General features: G+C 42.5%; 1 protein-coding gene across 1 annotated transcript in view; it reads left to right on the forward strand.

The window, feature by feature from the left end:
• The window catches only part of LOC126424585 (pecanex-like protein 1), a 273,094-nt gene that overhangs the window by 180,544 nt on the left and 74,129 nt on the right, over positions 1-18,421 (forward strand). The window contains exons 22-23 of the mRNA XM_050087327.1: positions 8,794-9,099; positions 12,862-13,231. Coding sequence (XP_049943284.1) covers positions 8,794-9,099; positions 12,862-13,231 — 676 coding nt within the window. The remainder of the gene's footprint in view (positions 1-8,793; positions 9,100-12,861; positions 13,232-18,421) is intronic.

The following is an 18,421-nucleotide window of genomic DNA, read 5'->3' on the forward strand; positions in this document are numbered from 1 at the left end:
TAATTGCATGAATTCTGTTTTGTTTCTATTCACTTTGAGCCCTACCTTCTGTGCATAATTGTCCATTTTCTGGTACATTCCTTTCACCTCGTGCTTTGATTCATTTAGTAGTACTATGTCATCTGCATATCCGAGACAATTGAAGTTACCATCCATCTCTACTCCAACCCACTCCTGTCGCCTACACACTTTTATTACTTTCTCTAAGATGGGACTGAACAGAACACTCTTACTTTTCATGTTGTTTTACTCCTTTAGTGCCGTACATTTCTCGAGATACGAAGTGAGAACAGTCACTAATTTTTACATTAAACTGTGATATTTTTGCTTTCTGTTTCTCATTTTGTTTAAAATATCTTTCGAAAGTTTTATGCTGAAACATACTACTTATGTAAAACTAAGTTATTTAAACCATTATCTCTTTGAAAATTGGATAAAAGCACAAACATGATCCCATGTTCATACATAGTAGTTATTTCAATAATGACTATTTTTATTTGCACAACTTGATTTTCTGAAAGCAGTGAAAATCTCATTGCATATTTTTTTAATATACCTTGTAATCTCAGTTTCTGGTTGCATGTTTCCAACTAATTTTATACCTATAAGATGTGGGGTTATGAAAAGAGTTTAAGAGGCTACATAATTTTGTAATTGATTGCTATAAAGATTGACTTATTCAGTTTTCATAAAGCTCTGGCTCTTTGTTAAAATGTATACAGCAGCCAATTAGAAATGCAGTGATTTAAATTTCATTAAAATACTTGGCGTCTTGTACAGAGTTATGCTGCTTGTTTGCTAGCGTGTGACAGAAGTGGTTTCTCCAAAGTAAGAAAAGTAGACATGTACCACTCTTCTTGTGTCCTTCTTATTTCCTGTATGAATCTTACTCAATAAGGGTCCGAGACTAATGAGAAATGTCCAGGAACTGATTAATTGAGGTTTCTGTAAGCTACCCATTTCTCCCACGAACTCTGACTTTGTTACCTTCATTTCTCAGTTACCCTAGACACATAGTAAACATCATCAGTTTTATATTTCTCATTCATTTGAAATAAAATTCCTTTAACTCATTTAAGAACATTCATGGAGGTGCTAGCCAGTACACAGACATGCTGGCAAATACCTACCTTGAGCAAGCAAAATGTGTAATTCTGCTAATAGACACACATAAAAGTGATATATTTTCAAGCTTTCAGAAGTTTCCTGCTTGGAGAGGATAGAGGGATAGATTGGGGAAGGCTAAAAAGGAGGACAGGCCAGTCAGATCCGAGGGTGAGACTCTTTTTTGCACCAAACCTCTGGTCTCAGTCATTTAATGTTCTAAAACAACTGAACACAATAAAAGGAGATGCTTTTCGTAGTAATATGTGCTGCCTACCTTGCTCGTTAACACTCGGGCACCCAGACTTTGCCTGCACCCTCAAATGCCCAGAGGAGTCATTTTGACCCCTACCATTTAAAAAACGTTTCCTGATCTATTATTTGAAATTTTAAGCATTTATTATATTTTAATGTTGACAAGATCTGTAGCCACTTCAGATATAAAGTTCTGAGTAAAAAGAACATACACAAATTATTATTTATTGACATATAAACAAATTTCACTGAAGCTGGTAACACCCAAACAGGTGTAAGCAAGTGACAGGCTTTTCTTTGCTCAAAATTCATAAAAAATTGAACTTTTCATGTGTACAGAAATTTCAGCTACTTCATTGTTTTACGCAATTGACAAATTTGTATTCAGTTTTCTTTGTACATTTTCCACAAACCCATCTTCTTACAAACACTGCATTTGGAAATAGTTCTATTACATTTGCAGAATTTGAGAACTTGACATTTATGGCGCTTCTGTGGCATTTCGTCTTCATCTTCATTTTCATTCTTTTTATATCTGTCTGTGGTCGTGCAAGGAAAGTGACTCTTCACATACGCAGAGCGTAGTTCATCTGCAGGATGCTGAATAAAATGTCTTCTTTTGATCTTCTTCCCAGTAACAGCCCTAAATACTACATACACATTTATTCCTGCTAGGTCAAGGATACTGTAGAAGGAGTGCACTGGCCATCTTCTTGAGGAAGCCTTGACTGAATACTGTCTCACCATTTTGTCTACTATATCAACCCCAAATTTTGTTTTTGGTAATAACATACCGTTTATGGAGTTTTTTTCCTCATTTGTATTTATGGTAAAACTAGGATGAAGGCAAGACATTACTAGCACATTTTTTGATTTCTTTCCTTGATAGACTGTCAAGGAGATATAATCATGTTTTAAAACTTTTGTGGATTACAAAGGACTCTTGAAGGACTTCAGATAATGTGGTATTTCTCCTCTTGCTCTATTTACTTTTCCTACAATGGAGATTGATTTTTCTTCCAATTTTTTGGCTAATTTGGGTGAAGCGAAGTGTTTGTCTGTTGTGACATTTCTGTCTCTGCCCAGAAATGGTTCCATAAGACGCATCACTACATCATCTGAAACCCTTCTGTCCTGGGATCGTGCAGAATCCTTACCAAGATAAGGGAAACCATTGAGTATATACTTGCTTTCAGCATCTACAGCTAAGCAGTATTTTTGCCTATACTTGTCAGGCTTTGAAGCCATGAATTGTGTGAACCGGCACCTAGTTTTACTTGCGAAGAGCTGATCATCTATTGTTATGTCATTTCCAGCTTTGTAACACATTGTACAGTTTTCTATGAATTTGTTCCAGACAGCAGAAACCAGTGCAAACTTATCATATTGTAATCGTACAGAGCGTGTAAACTTCTCGTGGAACCTCGGGAATCTCATAATTTCACAGAATATATTTCTACTCGTGGTTTCCACACAAAATTGTATGCCCCAGGAATCTGACCATAAGCTGTGAAGGTCTGTACTTCAGCAACCACTCACATCACAAGCATAAATAATTGCAATAAATGCTTCTAGTTCTTCTGTGGTCATTGACCAGGTGTCATTTTTTAGTACTCCGTGTGCCTCTGTTATAGTACATTTCAAGATATGTTTGATTATAGAATTGTCTATGAACAAGTGCCAAGCACTTGATACAAGTTCATCACTTACATTTCTTTTTGCATGTGGTGTAGATCCAGGAGATTCTCTCAAAATATTGTGATTAGGAAGATACCCACCTTGTGAATTAGGCACTGCTTCTATCCAGACTGTTCCATTAGGAGCAACTTCTTTATGTCTTTCGTCAGACAATGAGAAGCAGTCACTTGTTCTACACTCCAAGGAACAGGATTATCTCCTCTCATGTTACATGATTCTTCTTTATCTATAAAGCATGAATAATAGAACAAATGTAAGAAAGCCACCATAAAATCTAGATTAAGTACAGTAACATTATATGTAGATAAGAATACGATGATTATAAATTAGCAGCAATAATAATAATATACTTACTAGACTGTAAACTTCCATTATCTGTATATGAAGAATCAGAATCATTAGTATTAGATGATTCATCTTCTCTCCATGTCTGCGGTAAAAACCCTTCCTCTTAATCGTTGGTAAAAAAGTTCGCCACCATCTGAATGACACTCCATAACTCTTTGTAATGCTACAAAAATCTCTCCATTTCTTAAATACTATTTCCCATTCATTTCAGTCTTCAGCTTATAAGCACCTTTCTTACAAGGTTATGACGAACAATGGTGAACCAAGTCCATTGTTGTCATTTCATATTGCAATAATATGAACGAAAGTAAATTATTACTCCACAGAGTAAAGTAGCCGAGGCTTAAGAATGTATTAGATAAATGTATGGCATAATTATAAACAAAATCATAGATTTTTTTCTAAAGGGGTCAATATGACCCTTTTGGGAGTGAAAGGTAAAACAGGAAAAAAGTTATAATCAATTACGCAAAATGCACTGTTTTTTAATATAATGAAAGTACATGCCAAATAAATAAACATCACGAAAGTAAACGTTGCTTGAATCATTCTTCAAAACATAGCTAGCACTTAAAAACCGAAAAGGATCATTTCGGCGCCTCTGGGCATTCAAGTGTTAATCAATCAAATACAAATACATTTATAATTTATAATTGTAACACTGAAGACGAGGGTAGACAAAGCTGAAAGGGAATGTGCAAGAGAGAGTAGGCTGTAGATGGTACATTGGTAAGCACGATGCCAGCTTTACTCCTCTCTCTTCCCTTATCTCTGGACTGAAACTGGCACATTGTTTACTATTACCAATGTATCATCTCTGACCTAACCTCTCTGAGGCCTCCATTCATCTTTGTCTACCCTAGTCTTCGCTACAGGTGGGCCCCTAACATCCTGTGGTCTGAGTTACCTGCCCTTCCATTTTCGCCTTAGCCAACCTATTCCTCTCTCCTCCTAGAGGAAGGAACTGTTAGCTCCTGTTGGGGCCTAGTAGCTAAATGATACTGTCAGTCTAGCCCAATATCCCCAGTAGCACAACATATACACTATGTGATCAAAAGTATCCAGGCACCCCCAAAAACATACATTTTTCATATTAGGTGCATTGTGCTGCCACCTACTGCCAGGCACTCCATATTGCCGACCTCAGTAGTGATTAGACATCACTAGAGAGCAGAACGGGGCGCTCTGTGGAACTCACAGACTTCGAACGTGGTCAGGTGATTGGGTGTCACTTGTGTCATACGTCTGTACATGAGATTTCCACACTCCTAAACCTCCCTAGGTCCACTGTTTCTGATGTGATAGTGAAGTGGAAACATGAAGGGACACATATAGCACAAAACCTACAGGCCAACCATGTCTGTTAACTGACAGAGACCGCCGACAGTTGAAGAGGGTCATAATGTGTAATAGGCAGACATCTATCCAGACCATCACACAGAAATTCCAAACTGCATCAGGATCCACTGCAAGTACTATGACAGGTAGGCAGGAGGTGAGAAAACTTGGATTTCATGGTCGAGCGGCTGCTCATAAACCACACACCACACCGGTAAATGCCAAACGACACCTCGCTTGGTGTAAGGAGCGTAAACATTGGTCGATTGAACAGTGGAAAAACATCGTGTGGAGTGACGAATCACAGTACACAATGTGGCAGTCCGATGACAGGGTGTGGGTATGGCAAATGCCTGGTGAACGTCATATGCCAGCATGTGTAGTGCCAACAGTAAAATTCGGAGGTAGTGGTGTTATGGTGTGGTCGTGTTTTTCATGTAGGGGGCTTGCACCCCTTGTTGTTTTGCATGGCACTATCACAGCACAGGACTGCATTGATGTTTTAAGCACCTTCTTGCTTCCCATTGTTGAAGAGCAATTCGGGGATGGCGATTGCATCTTTCAACATGATTGAGCACCTGTTCATAATGCACGGCCTGTGGCGGAGTGGTTACGTGACAATAACTAATGTCCCTTTAATAACTGGCCTGCACAGAGACTTGATCTGAATCCTGTAGAACACCTTTGGAATATTTTGGAATGCTGACTTCGTGCCAGGCCTCACCGACCGACGTCAGTGCCTCTCCTCAGTGCAGCACTCCGTGAAGAATGGGCTGCCATTCCCCAAGAAACCTTCCAGCACCTGATTGAACGTATGCCTAAAAGAGTGGAAGCTGTCATCAAGGCTAAGGGTGGGCTAACACTATATTGAATTCCTGTATTACCGATGGAGGGTGCCATGAACTTGTTAGTCATTTTCAGTCAGGTGTCTTGATACTTCTAATCACATGTGTATTTCTTGCTATGTTTCACTTCAGGGTGGCAGTATATGCGCATACGCAAATATCTAAACATGTAATTGCTTGACAGGGTGGCACTAGGAAGTACGAGGTCCGTTCATAAAATTCGAGAACATTTGTTATTTTGCACCAATGGTGTTTTACAGTGATATGCATTTGACATCCCTGCATACACCTGTGCTTAATGTGTAACTGCTGGAAGTTTCATTTTTGTATATCTGTTAGTTATTGTTCAGTGCACTGTTGAGTAGAACATTGTATCACACAGTTTGTAAATTTCAAGATGGCAGAATTAGAGGAACAGTGCATCTGAATCAAATTTTATGTGAAACCCAAGATGATCTTTACAGAGAAACACCAAATGTTGCAAGAAGCCTTTGGTGATGAGTGCTTCAGCTGTTCTCAGCATTATGAATGGTTCACACAGTTTAAAAATGGTCGGATAGAAGCTAAAGATGACTCTTGTTCAGGACATTTCTGGCCGTTTCTCTCTGATCAATGGCTCTTGCATCACAATAACGCACCTGCATGTTCATTCCTATTTGGTGCATGACTATTACACAAAAACAAAGATCATTGTGCTGCTTCATCTTCCATACTCTGCTGATCTGTTCCCTGCAGACTCTTTTCTTTCTGAATTTGGAAACCCCATGGAAAGGATGAAGATTTGCAACAAGAGAGGAGATAAATGAAAATTTGCTGATGCGGCTTTATGGGATCCAGCAACGTACCAAGACTGCTTCTGGAAGTAGAAACAGTGTTCAGAGCTCTGTATCAGTTGCAGAGAAGAGTATTTTGAAGTAGACCATGCACAATAAGTAAAGGGTAAGCGGAAAAATTTTGTGGGCAAGGTTCTGGAGTTGTCTGATCAGTCCTCGTAAATGTGACAACATGTTTTAAAAACATAAGTATCATTGATTACACTGAATATTTGTACAGTATATGTACTTAACTTTGTGGTGTGATCTGTGACACTTGAAGTCCTATATCTGATATTTCCCAGGCCATCACATCCACTCCTGGTACTGCTGATACCCTCAAAAAGAACTGGGAGTACATCTCTTACCATTTAGTACTATCCTGGTCTCGAGTGTCTTAATCACCTACTTTGAAAACACCATGACTTCGTAAAATCAGGGCCTGAAATGAGGTTAATTCTGCCTGACATTATGCCCATCACACCTAGTTTCATCACCCTCCCAATCTCTGCTATATTCTGGTCTGGCCCTATGCTCCTTCTGCACCCATTTCCCTACTCTGTGGCTCCTAGCCTGTGATCGTCCCTGCTGTAAGATTTGCCCAATGCACCCTCCTTTCACCATATATACCACCCCTGTAAGTGGCAAAACATACATGTAATATCAAAGGGAGAGCTGCCAGCATTAAGTGAACACTGTTCGACCTTCTATAGTGGTGTGACTACCACCAACTTTCAGTTAGGATTAATGGGATGGCAACACAGTCTTGGCCTCGGTGCCTGTTTCACTCAAAGTGCCTTCTGGATTCTCCCACCTGATGTCAGTTTCTCAGAACTCCGCATATGTGAACTGTTGTTACATGTCATGTTCTTGGTTCTTGTCATCCACTTGGCCTAAATTTGCATTAATTTCTTTGCCTTCAGCATTTCTTTTCAGTAAGTATTCCTTTTATTTGCTCCCTCTTAGTTTAGCATATCTTTTATTTTCTGATCTGTTTGTTTTTCACTGCCCCTCCCACCACCTCACCTGTATACATGTATAATATACTTAGCTTTCTGCTCTTATTAACTCTTGCACAGTGTTTGGCAGTAATTTCTGTTTTGTTTATGGGCACCATCTTTCATCTTTAAGCTTCTAGATTTTCAAATCTTGAGATGCAGTCCTGAGCAATCACTCTTTCCTTCTCATCCCGTCTGTTAAGTCTCCCCTGACCTGAGGCTGGGGGCAAGTTTTCCAAATTGTTCCCATATCCTAAACATTGCCAGTCTTTTCCTTCATCTCTCTTCCTTCCTCTTGAACCCTTTGCCAGAAGAATGAGTCATTGACTCTGAAAGATTGCACATTTCTATATCTTTTGTATGTACTTTCTCCTGTCGACACTTGCTGTGTAGATTTTTTATCCATCCAGTTATATTTTCAACAACTGAATATAAATAATTTTTGTGTCTCTGGCAGTCTATTATGAGTTAGTCTCTTGGATTGAAATTAACTTGCTGATACCAGTAGTTGAGTTTCTTTTTTACTCTGCATGGCAGCTGGCAACTGGCAACACTGTCAGCTGATGGATGTGACATATTAATAGACATGTTGCGGAAGCAGAAATTAATCCTGATTGTGTGGGTGCCATTGGAAGTTATTTGTTCAGAATGGGGAGGCACCCGGAGAGCTGTGCTCTTATGTTTGTGTGGTGGCAACCTCTCATGTTGCTTAGCATCTTGTGGGCTTTGTACACAGCAGCTCTGAAAGCTAGGAAGTGTATCTCTTTCACTTTTATGGTTGGACCAGTACTGCACAGAAGCTGAAAAGTTCGTGTAGTAAAATGTCATCAGCTGGTGAATGAATGACTTCTTGTTACATCTCCACTTTCACTTTTGTGTGGGTGTGTGGGCAGTACTGTCCATTTCCCCATCCTGAAGGAAAGTGATGACTGTAATTCTCTCTTGTAACTATTAGTTTTCTGTGTTGAATTGTGCTTGGACACAATCTTGTAATCAAACAGGTCTTCCTGCCTATTTACTTGCAGTATATACATTTGTTAATGTTGAGGATCAACTACTGATTCCTTCATTGAGTGATCGTGCTGTGCACTCTGTCCAGAAATTTTCTACACATTCTTGGTGTCACATTTTCCATTATTTGACAGCACTATCTGCAATCTGTCTTAGGGGACCTCCCATGTTAGCTGCCAGGTGATTTGGCTCTGTTAAGAAAGATATATTGAATTCTATCAGCTAAAGAGTTTTTAATCCAGTCACAATGCTTGTCTGATATTCTGTAAGCTTGTGTTTTGTTTAGTAAGTGACAGGTGGGTGTGCATAACTAGAAATTTTCGAAGACGAAGGTACCTCGAGAACGACGGTACACTTACGAGCGCGGTGCCGGACTCGTTGCAGACGTACGTGTACCTGTGCTTCCTGGAGAGGAATGTGCTGTATCCGGTGCTGGTGGTGAGCGCGCTGACTGCGGACGCACCGCGACTGGCGGAAAATGCGGGTGCCGGCTGGGGCGCGCTGCTGGCAGCCGTCTGCGGCCTCAAGTGCCTGCGCTGTGCCTTTTCTGATACGGGCAACCAGTACCTCGTCCTCGCCTTTGCCGTCCTCCTCTTCCAGATAGACTTCGCCGCCGCCTCGCAGACCTTCATCGTCGACTACTTCTTCGTCGGTATAGTGTTCAGCAAAGTCTACGAGTTCCTCCTCAAGGTCAGTCAGTGGTCTGCATGTACGGAATTTCAGTTTTTTTTTTTTTTTTTTTTTTAGACAAATTTCTCTCTGACTAACTTTTGACCTGTGTGCTTGGCTAAGGCCAGACAACTACTAACTTTCAATAACTTGATATTATACATAACTCTTGTAACAAACTTTATTACAGTGTAGTCGATTATTCTTCATTACTAACTCATTAAATAGTGTCTATACCTGTAAATTACATTCTACAATCATAGTATCTGTAGTTGTGGTGGCCTCCTGGTTGTGGATTCACAATGGCCAATAGGACCTCTGAAACAGGATTCCAACAAACTACCAATGGTAGCTATTGTCCTACATTTAATTACTAAAAATAACTCTGAATGTAATTTTTTCAAGCTGTACTTCATTATACAGTTCTCTGACATCACATGTGGTGGCTTTGATGTGTGAAAATTTGTACCCCCATGTTGGCTTCTTTTGATGCGTATCCACTGGTGCTGGCTGTTGCTACTGTACCACTGCAACTCACTGCCAAGCAGCCCTGGTCTGTAGGATACCCACCAGGTGGCCGTATTGCACTGCATTTGTGCCTTGTTACATCAGGTATACCTTTTGTTCCATGGATTTGTAATGACTAGACCCTCTAGAATGTAGAGCATGTCATAAAACAAGAGTACATAATTTATAATTACAAACGAAGATAGACGCTAATGCTCCTTCCAGACATCACAAGTGAAGTTGTCCTTGTGAATGTGGAATATGTCAAAAAAATCACAAATATGTTTTCCTTTAAGAAGTAATTACAGATTTGTCCTGAAACATGTAGATGTCTGTACCTGTGATAATTTTTGGACCATTATAGCCACATATCATGTAACAGAAAAGCAGTGCAGAACACTCATTTACATTGATCTCATTACTACATTAATTAAGTGCAGAAGTCATATTTTATGCAGTGCTAAGGTTATGTGATATTATTGATATTATATACATAAATAGGTTCCACTAAGAAATTTGTCAGTGGAGTAGCAGAAACTGGCCACTAATAAATCATTTAGGTACCTCTTAAAATGAACTTTATTAGTAGCAAAACTTTTAACGGTTGCTAGCAAGTTATTGAAAATGAGTGTTCCTGAGTAATAGGCAAAACTTTGGGACCAAAGTAACTAACTTTACATCCCTATGATGGTTATTCGTATTTCTAATTTTCATTCCATGAACTTGTTAATTTGAAAGAGAGAACATATTTTTGGAGCCGTGAAGAAAGACATTTGTGGCAGTCGATTTACTTCAGACAAAGAGGTGCATGCGTGAGTATAATCGTGATTCCGTAGGCGACCACAAAACATTTTTCTGTGAAGGGATTGACTGACTTGTCTCACAGTGAGTTCAATGTATTAACAATTATGGCAATTACTTTTGAAATAATAAAGCATTTACTTACTTTTTCCATCTGTATCATTTTCATTTTACTTTCCCTTATATCTCTGCATGAATAGTAGTAGGACTGTGGATGGGATGTTCATTTCTGAACACAGTGATTAGCTGTCTTCATAATTACTTAAAGTTGCTTACTTTGGCCCAGAAATGTGTCATCTGTTACTCAGGAACACACATATGCTAGCAACAACTAAAAGTTATGCTACTAATAAAGTTCATTTTAAGAGTCGCCTAAATGATTTATTAGTGGCCAGCATCTCCTACTCCATTGACAGTGGAAAGGGGACATACAGTTCAGTTATGCCATTCTGGCATGATGTTGGCGTATGTGGGAGGAGGGGGGTGTTCTCCTTTGCAACTGGTTCCTGGGGAGCAGGGGAATGGGATCGTAGGGTTAGGGATAAATGATGATACGGTGAGAGGAAGCTATTTGCCCAAAAAGAGATTTTTTTTGGGGGGGGGGGGGGGGGGGGGGAGAGGTACGAGGCAGGGAAGGGGTAATGCTTGTCAGGCTTGTCAGTGGAGGCTTAATAAGATCTTCAGCATACTGTCAAGGGATTTCTGGCCACTGCAGGTACTCCATGCTCAGGTTCCCAGAATATATACAGAAGTTATTGACTGGACTGTAGAGAGAATGATCAAGGACATCAGGGATGAACACTACTGGCCATTAAAATTGCTACACCAAGAAGAAATGCAGATGATAAATGGGTATTCATTGGACAAATATATTATACTAGAACTGACATGTGATTACATTTTCACGCAATTTGGGTGCATAGATCATCACAAATCAGTACCCAGAACAACCACCTCTGGCCGTAATAACGGCCTTGATACGCCTGGGCATTGAGTCAAACAGAGGTTGGATGGCGTGTACAGGTACAGCTGCCCATGCAGCTTCAACACGATACCACAGTTCATCAAGAGTAGTGACTGGCGTATTGTGACGAGCCACTTGCTCGGCCACCATTGACCAGACGTTTTCAATTGGTGAGAGATCTGGAGAATGTGCTGGCCAGGGCAGCAGTCGAACATTCTCTGTATCCAGAGAGGCCCGTACAGGACCTGCAACATGCGGTCATGCATTATCTTGCTGAAATGTAGGGTTTCGCAGGGATCGAATGAAGGGTAGAGCCACGGGTCGTGACACACCTAAAATGTAATGTCCACTGTTCAAAGTGCCGTCAATGCAAACAAGAGGTGACCGGGACATGTAACCAATGGCACCCCATACCATCACGCTGGGTGATAAGCCAGTATGGCGATGACGAATAGACACTTCCAATGTGCGTTCACCGCAATATCGCCAAACACAGAGGCGACCATCATGATGCTGTAAACAGAACCTGGATTCATTCAAAAAACTGATGTTTTGCCATTCGTGCACCCAGGCTCATCATTGAGTACACCATCGCAGGCGCTCCTGTCTGTGATGCAGCGTCAAGGGTAACTGCAGCCATGGTCTTTGAGCTGATAGTCAGTGCTGCTGCAAATGTCATCAAATTGTTCGTGCAGATGGTTGTTGTCTTGCAAACGTCCCCATCTGTTGACTCAGGGATCGAGACGCGGCTGCACAATCCGTTACAGCCATGTGGATAAGATGCCTGTCATCTCGACTGCTAGTGATACGAGGCCGTTGGGATCCAGCACGGCCTTCCGTATTACCCTCGTGAACCCACCTATTCCATATTCTGCTAACGGTCATTGGATCTCGACCAACGCGAGCAGCTGTTGCGATACGATAAACCGCAATCACGATAGGCTACAATCCGACCCTTATCAAAGTTGGAAATATGATGGTACGCATTTCTCCTCCTTACACGAGGCATCACAACAACGTTTCACCAGGCAACGCCGGTCAACTGCTGTTTGTGTATGAGAAATCGGTTGGAAACTTTGCTCGTGTCAGCTCGTTGTAGGTGTCGCCACTGGCACCAACCTCGTGTGAATGCTCTGAAAAGCTAATCATTTGCGTATCACAGCATTTTCTTCCTATCGGTCAAATTTCGTGTCTGTTGCATTTCATCTTCGTGGTGTAGCAATTTTAATGGCCAGTAGAGTATTTAAAGGCAAGTGACAGCAGGGATAAATGCACATACAAGGCGGACGGACAGGAAGCTCACACGTGTCCAGTAACGACGTTTCTCTGAGAATGAATGAAAGTTTGACAACAGAAAAGACAAATATGTATTCTTTTATGTTCTTGTGTTTTTACTTAACAGTTCATTGTGGGTATGAGTGGTAAACATCATTGTATTTTAAAAAATATTCTTATTACATCTGTGTATACTTCTAGCCGAATGTACACTTCCCTTTTTTCTCCTTTAACAGGTGCAGTTTGTGGTGACGTACATTGCTCCGTGGCAGATCACGTGGGGATCGGCATTCCACGCCTTTGCACAGCCGTTCTCGGTGCCCCACTCTGCCATGCTGTTCGCCCAGGCAGCTCTGTCTGCCCTGGTGTCGGCACCTCTCAATCCGTTCCTCGGCTCAGCAGTCTTCCTCGCCTCTTATGCCAGGCCGGTCAAGTTCTGGGAGCGCGACTACAAGACGCGGCGTGCCGACCACAGCAACACGCGGCTCGCGGCACACCTGCTGGAGCACCGCAGTCTGGGTGCCGACGACAACAACCTCAACTCCATCTTCTACGAGCACCTCACCCGTTCTCTGCAGCGCTCTCTCTGTGGAGACCTCATTCTCGGTATGCTCTGGGTGGTACAGCAATTTCTGAAGTTAATCAGTATCTCTTACAATAACAGCAACTACTCAAAATTTGAAATCTCCTTTTATATTTCTTTCTTTGAAATAATTACAGTGATGAGTCAGGTGCGAATATAGATGCGACTCGGCATTTTTTACTTTTTCGAACATTACCAGAGGTGAAGGAAGTGAAAGTGACAGTTAAAATCTTAATAGTGATCTTTTAGCAGCCAGTAGAAAGAGAGAGCTGTACTCGAGGCATGTTTTTGAGAGACTGTTGAGTACAGGGGAAGTTCATTCTGTTTGCCATCTCTTTCCCTTCTCTCCTCCTCCTTCCCCCCTCCTCTTCTTCCCTTTATATTCCTTTTCCACCCTTCCCCTCCATCAGGTATTTGGTAATCCTAGAGCCTACATCTAGCACGTGTTGCTGTCATTATTGTTGTTGCTGCCGATTGGTCTGTTGGAGCTCTCTGTACTATAGAATACTGCACAATTCTCTTCACTTCTGAATAACTGCTGTGACGCAAATCCATTTGAACCTGTTTACTGTGTTCATCCCTAAGTCTCCCTCTGCAATTTTTACTGCCTACATTCTCTCCGTTACCAAACTGATGATTGCTCAATGCCTTAAGATGCGTCTTACCTCCTAGTACCTGTTATCCCATTCTTAATCACCTTTATGATGCTCTCTTTGTGAACAGGAGTTCAGGGGAGATAATTTTATCTTTTTATGTCTGATGATGAAATCGTGTGTAGTGCCATCTTGATCATTTTTTACTGTCACATCCTTAAATACGTGGACTACATATGCTTTAGAACAGCGACAGCCGAGAACTCTGCAGGCCTACACGTCCCTTGTGACTGACTGCATGCTCCCCACTACCACACCACACTGCCTGACTGGAAAGATAGAAACTGTGGGCACTGTGCATTAAATGGCAATGTAGTCGTGTGAGGAATGTTAAATGTCTTTTGTCAGGCATAGTTTTGTATTATTCTTTGTCAGAAACTTCAAATGTCTGAAGCCCTGTAGAACTCATCTTGAAGAGTGATATTATATTGTTGCTGACTGTTGGTCAGAATACACCTACAAAAATAAAAATTAAAGCTAATTTGCAACTACATTACAACAGCAGCATTGAGCGTACCACATTGTTCTTTGTAAAATCCTTACAAATTTCGAGCAAAATCAAATGATGGAAATTCTGAGGTGGAGTAACAGTAATATGGAAGTGATAGTTTGCTGCTCACCATGTAGAGGAAATGTTGAGTTGCAGGAAGGTGCAGTGAAAAAGAACACTAGAAATATTCCTCAATTGGAATAATTTCTTCCTCAGATATGGAAAACCCATATAAACATTCGCACGAGTGCAGCTCTCTCTCTCTCTCTCTCTCTCTCTCTCTCTCTCTCTCTCACACACACACACACACACACACACACACACACACACTGTGTGTGTGTGTGTGTGTGTGTGTGTGTGTGTGCGTGCACATGTGTGGCCACTGTCCTCTCCGAGAGCTAAGGCCTGACTGCGACTGCCTTTGAGGTGAGCAACAATCTTTGCTGTGGTGGGCAGTGTGGGGAAAGAAGAGGTACAGGGCAGGCAAGGGGAGGGATAGCAGGGTACAAAAGCAAGAAGTCTCTATAGCACGTCTTTAGGGGTGGAATAAATGTTTCTTTCATGAGCTGCTAGAATTAAATTTTATTATCTAAAACTGCTCTACCAACACTGCAGTGGCTACATTTCTCAACAACATAGGTTACAAATAAGACAAATTTTCACTGTTATTTAGTTATTTTTGATTTGCTGAAGACACGTTAAAATTTGTATCTGACACAAATAGTTTGCACGCAGCATATGCAGACAATTTTGTTGTTTTTTGCCACTCAGGTTGCCCATCTTCAACCAACACTTTTTCGCCTTTTTTCACACCATATCTCCAGTTGCTTTCTAGTTCACCTTTATCTCTCCCCACACATTTTCATTTCAGCCTCATGTTACACTTTCCACCTTCTAATACCATGTCACCCTCACAACACCCCCACAACGACCCCATTAAGTTTTATTTACATTTCCTCCGCAAACATGCCTTCGCCCTAGCCTGGTTACGCTCCCATATTTTATTTTCTCAGGCTTGTCTGACATTTGGCATTACCCCCAAAGGCCTCACACTTAAAGTTCCCATCTCTGGCTGCAACCCTTCTTTCCATCAGTCCCTATTCCAGTTCCAAACTGAACAGTCCATTGCCCTCACCCACCTAATCCTTCACCTACACATCAACTCAGCCAATGAACACACCCGTCAACTCCTATCCTTAATAAAAGTCCTCAATCTTTCCTCTCCCGCATCCACACCTGTTCAAAGCATCCTCCTACAGGCCAACCGCAAATTAGAACAGCATGCCACCCTCCACCTCAAAAAATTATCCAATCTCCTGGTTTCCCACCTCCGGAAAGGCAACTCACTCACCCTTCACAACCTTTCCAGAAAACCTCAACCTCCTCTCATTGCACACAAACCCCGTCTCCCCCATCTACTCAATCTCCCACTTCCAGCTCCACTCCCTCCAAAACCTCAAAATTCCAATCAACGCAATCTGGAACCACAACACCCCAATTCAGTAGTTAACCTTTCCTCCAAACCTCTCTCCCAATCCGAAACCTCTGTCCTATCCAAAGGCCTACCTTCAGCCCCACTCCCAGATTCAACCAAACAGCCCTCGTCAAAGATTTACTGTCCTACACTCGTACTCTCTGCTGGAAATATCACTTTGCCACGAAGAAAAATGATCCTAATCCTACTCCTAATGATCCAACTCCCCAAGACACTATCCAAATTGAACCCTGCCTGGAACAGTTCCGTCCTCTGTCACAGCGGGACCCCTCCTCTTCCTCAAAATCACCCTCTCCAAACCTTCCAGGAATTTCTGACTTCCAGCCTTGCTTCTCAATCCTTCTTAAAAAACCTTAATCCTACTCCCAACATCACCACTGCTGAAGCCCAAGCTATCCGTGATCTGAAGGCTGACCGATCCATCGTCATTCTTCCAGCAGACAAGGGTTCCACGACCGTGGTACTTGACCGTCGGGAGTACGTGGCTGAGGGACTGCGTCATCTTTCAGACAACACCACATACAAAGTTTGCCAAGGTAATCCCATTCCTGAGGTCCAGGCGGAGCTTCAAGGAATCCTCAGAACCTTAGGCCCCCTACAAATCCTTTCACCTGACTCCATCAACCTCCTGACGCCACCGACACCCCGCACCCCTACCTTCTACCTTCTTCCTAAAATTCACAAACCCAATCATCCCGGCCGCCCCATTGTAGCTGGTTACCAAGCCCCCACAGAACATATCTCTGCCTATGTAGATCAACACCTTCAACCCATTACATGCAGTCTCCCATCCTTCATCAAAGACACCAACCACTTTCTCGAACGCCTGGAATCCTTACCCAATCTATTACCCCCGGAAACCATCCTTGTAACCATTGATGCCACTTCCTTATACACAAATATTCCGCACGTCCAGGGCCTCGCTGCGATGGAGCACTTCCTTTCACACCGATCACCTGCCACCCTACCTAAAACCTCTTTCCTCATTACCTTAGCCAGCTTCATCCTGACCCACAACTTCTTCACTTTTGAAGGCCAGACATACCAACAATTAAAGGGAACAGCCATGGGTACCAGGATGGCCCCCTCGTACGCCAACCTATTCATGGGTCGCTTAGAGGAAGCCTTCTTGGTTACCCAGGCCTGCCAACCCAAAGTTTGGTACAGATTTATTGATGACATCTTCATGATCTGGACTCACAGTGAAGAAGAACTCCAGAATTTCCACTCCAACCTCAACTCCTTTGGTTCCATCAGATTCACCTGGTCGTACTCCAAATCCCATGCCACTTTCCTTGAGGTTGACCTCCATCTGTCCAATGGCCAGCTTCACACGTCCGTCCACATCAAACCCACCAACAAGCAACAGTACCTCCATTATGACAGCTGCCACCCATTCCACATCAAACGGTCCCTTCCCTACAGCTTAGGTCTTCGTGGCAAACGAATCTGCTCCAGTCTGGAATCCCTAAACCATTACACCAACAACCTGAAAACAGCTTTCACATCCCGCAACTACCCTCCCGACCTGGTACAGAAGCAAATAACCAGAGCCACTTCCTTGTCCCCTCAAACCCAGAACCTCCCACAGAAGAACCCCAAAAGTGCCCCACTTGTGACAGGATACTTTCCGGGACTGGATCAGACTCTGAATGAGGCTCTCCAGCAGGGATACGACTTCTTCAAATCCTGCCCTGAAATGAGATCCATCCTTCATGAAATCCTCCCCACTCCACCAAGAGTGTCTTTCCGCCGTCCACCTAACCTTCGTAACCTCTTAGTTCATCCCTATGAAATCCCCAAACCACCTTCCTTACCCTCTGGCTCCTACCCTTGTAACTGCGCCCGGTGTAAAACCTGTCCAATGCACCCTCCCACCACCACCACCTACTCCAGTCCTATAACCCGGAAGGTGTACACGATCAAAGGCAGAGCCACGTGTGAAAGCACCCACGTGATTTACCAACTGACCTGCCTACACTGTGAAGCTTTCTATGTGGGAATGACCAGCAACAAACTGTCCATTCGCATGAATGGACACAGGCAGACAGTGTTTGTTGGTAATGAGGATCACCCTGTGGCTAAACATGCCTTGGTGCACGGCCAGCACATCTTGGCACAGTGTTACACCGTCCAGGTTATCTGGATACTTCTCACTAACACCAACCTGTCAGAATTCCGGAGATGGGAACTTGCCCTTCAGTATATCCTCTCTTCCCGTTATCCACCAGGCCTCGATCTCCGCTAATTTCAAGTTGCCGCCACTCATACCTCACCTGTCATTCAACAACATCTTTGCCTCTGTACTTCCACCTCGACTGACATCTCTGCCTAAACGCTTTGCCTTTACAAATGTCTGCTTGTGTCTGTGTATGTGCGGATGGATATGTATGTGTGTGCGAGTGTATACCTGTCCTTTTTCCCCCCTAAGGTAAGTCTTTCCGCTCCCGGGATTGGAATGACTCCTTACCCTCTCCCTTAAAACCCACATCCTTTCGTCTTTCCCTCTCCTTCCCTCTTTCCTGACGAAGCAACCATTGGTTGCGAAAGCTAGAATTTTGTGTGTATGTATGTG

This window comes from Schistocerca serialis, chromosome 10, assembly GCF_023864345.2.
Source record: "Schistocerca serialis cubense isolate TAMUIC-IGC-003099 chromosome 10, iqSchSeri2.2, whole genome shotgun sequence".
Classification (NCBI taxonomy): domain Eukaryota; kingdom Metazoa; phylum Arthropoda; class Insecta; order Orthoptera; family Acrididae; genus Schistocerca; species Schistocerca serialis.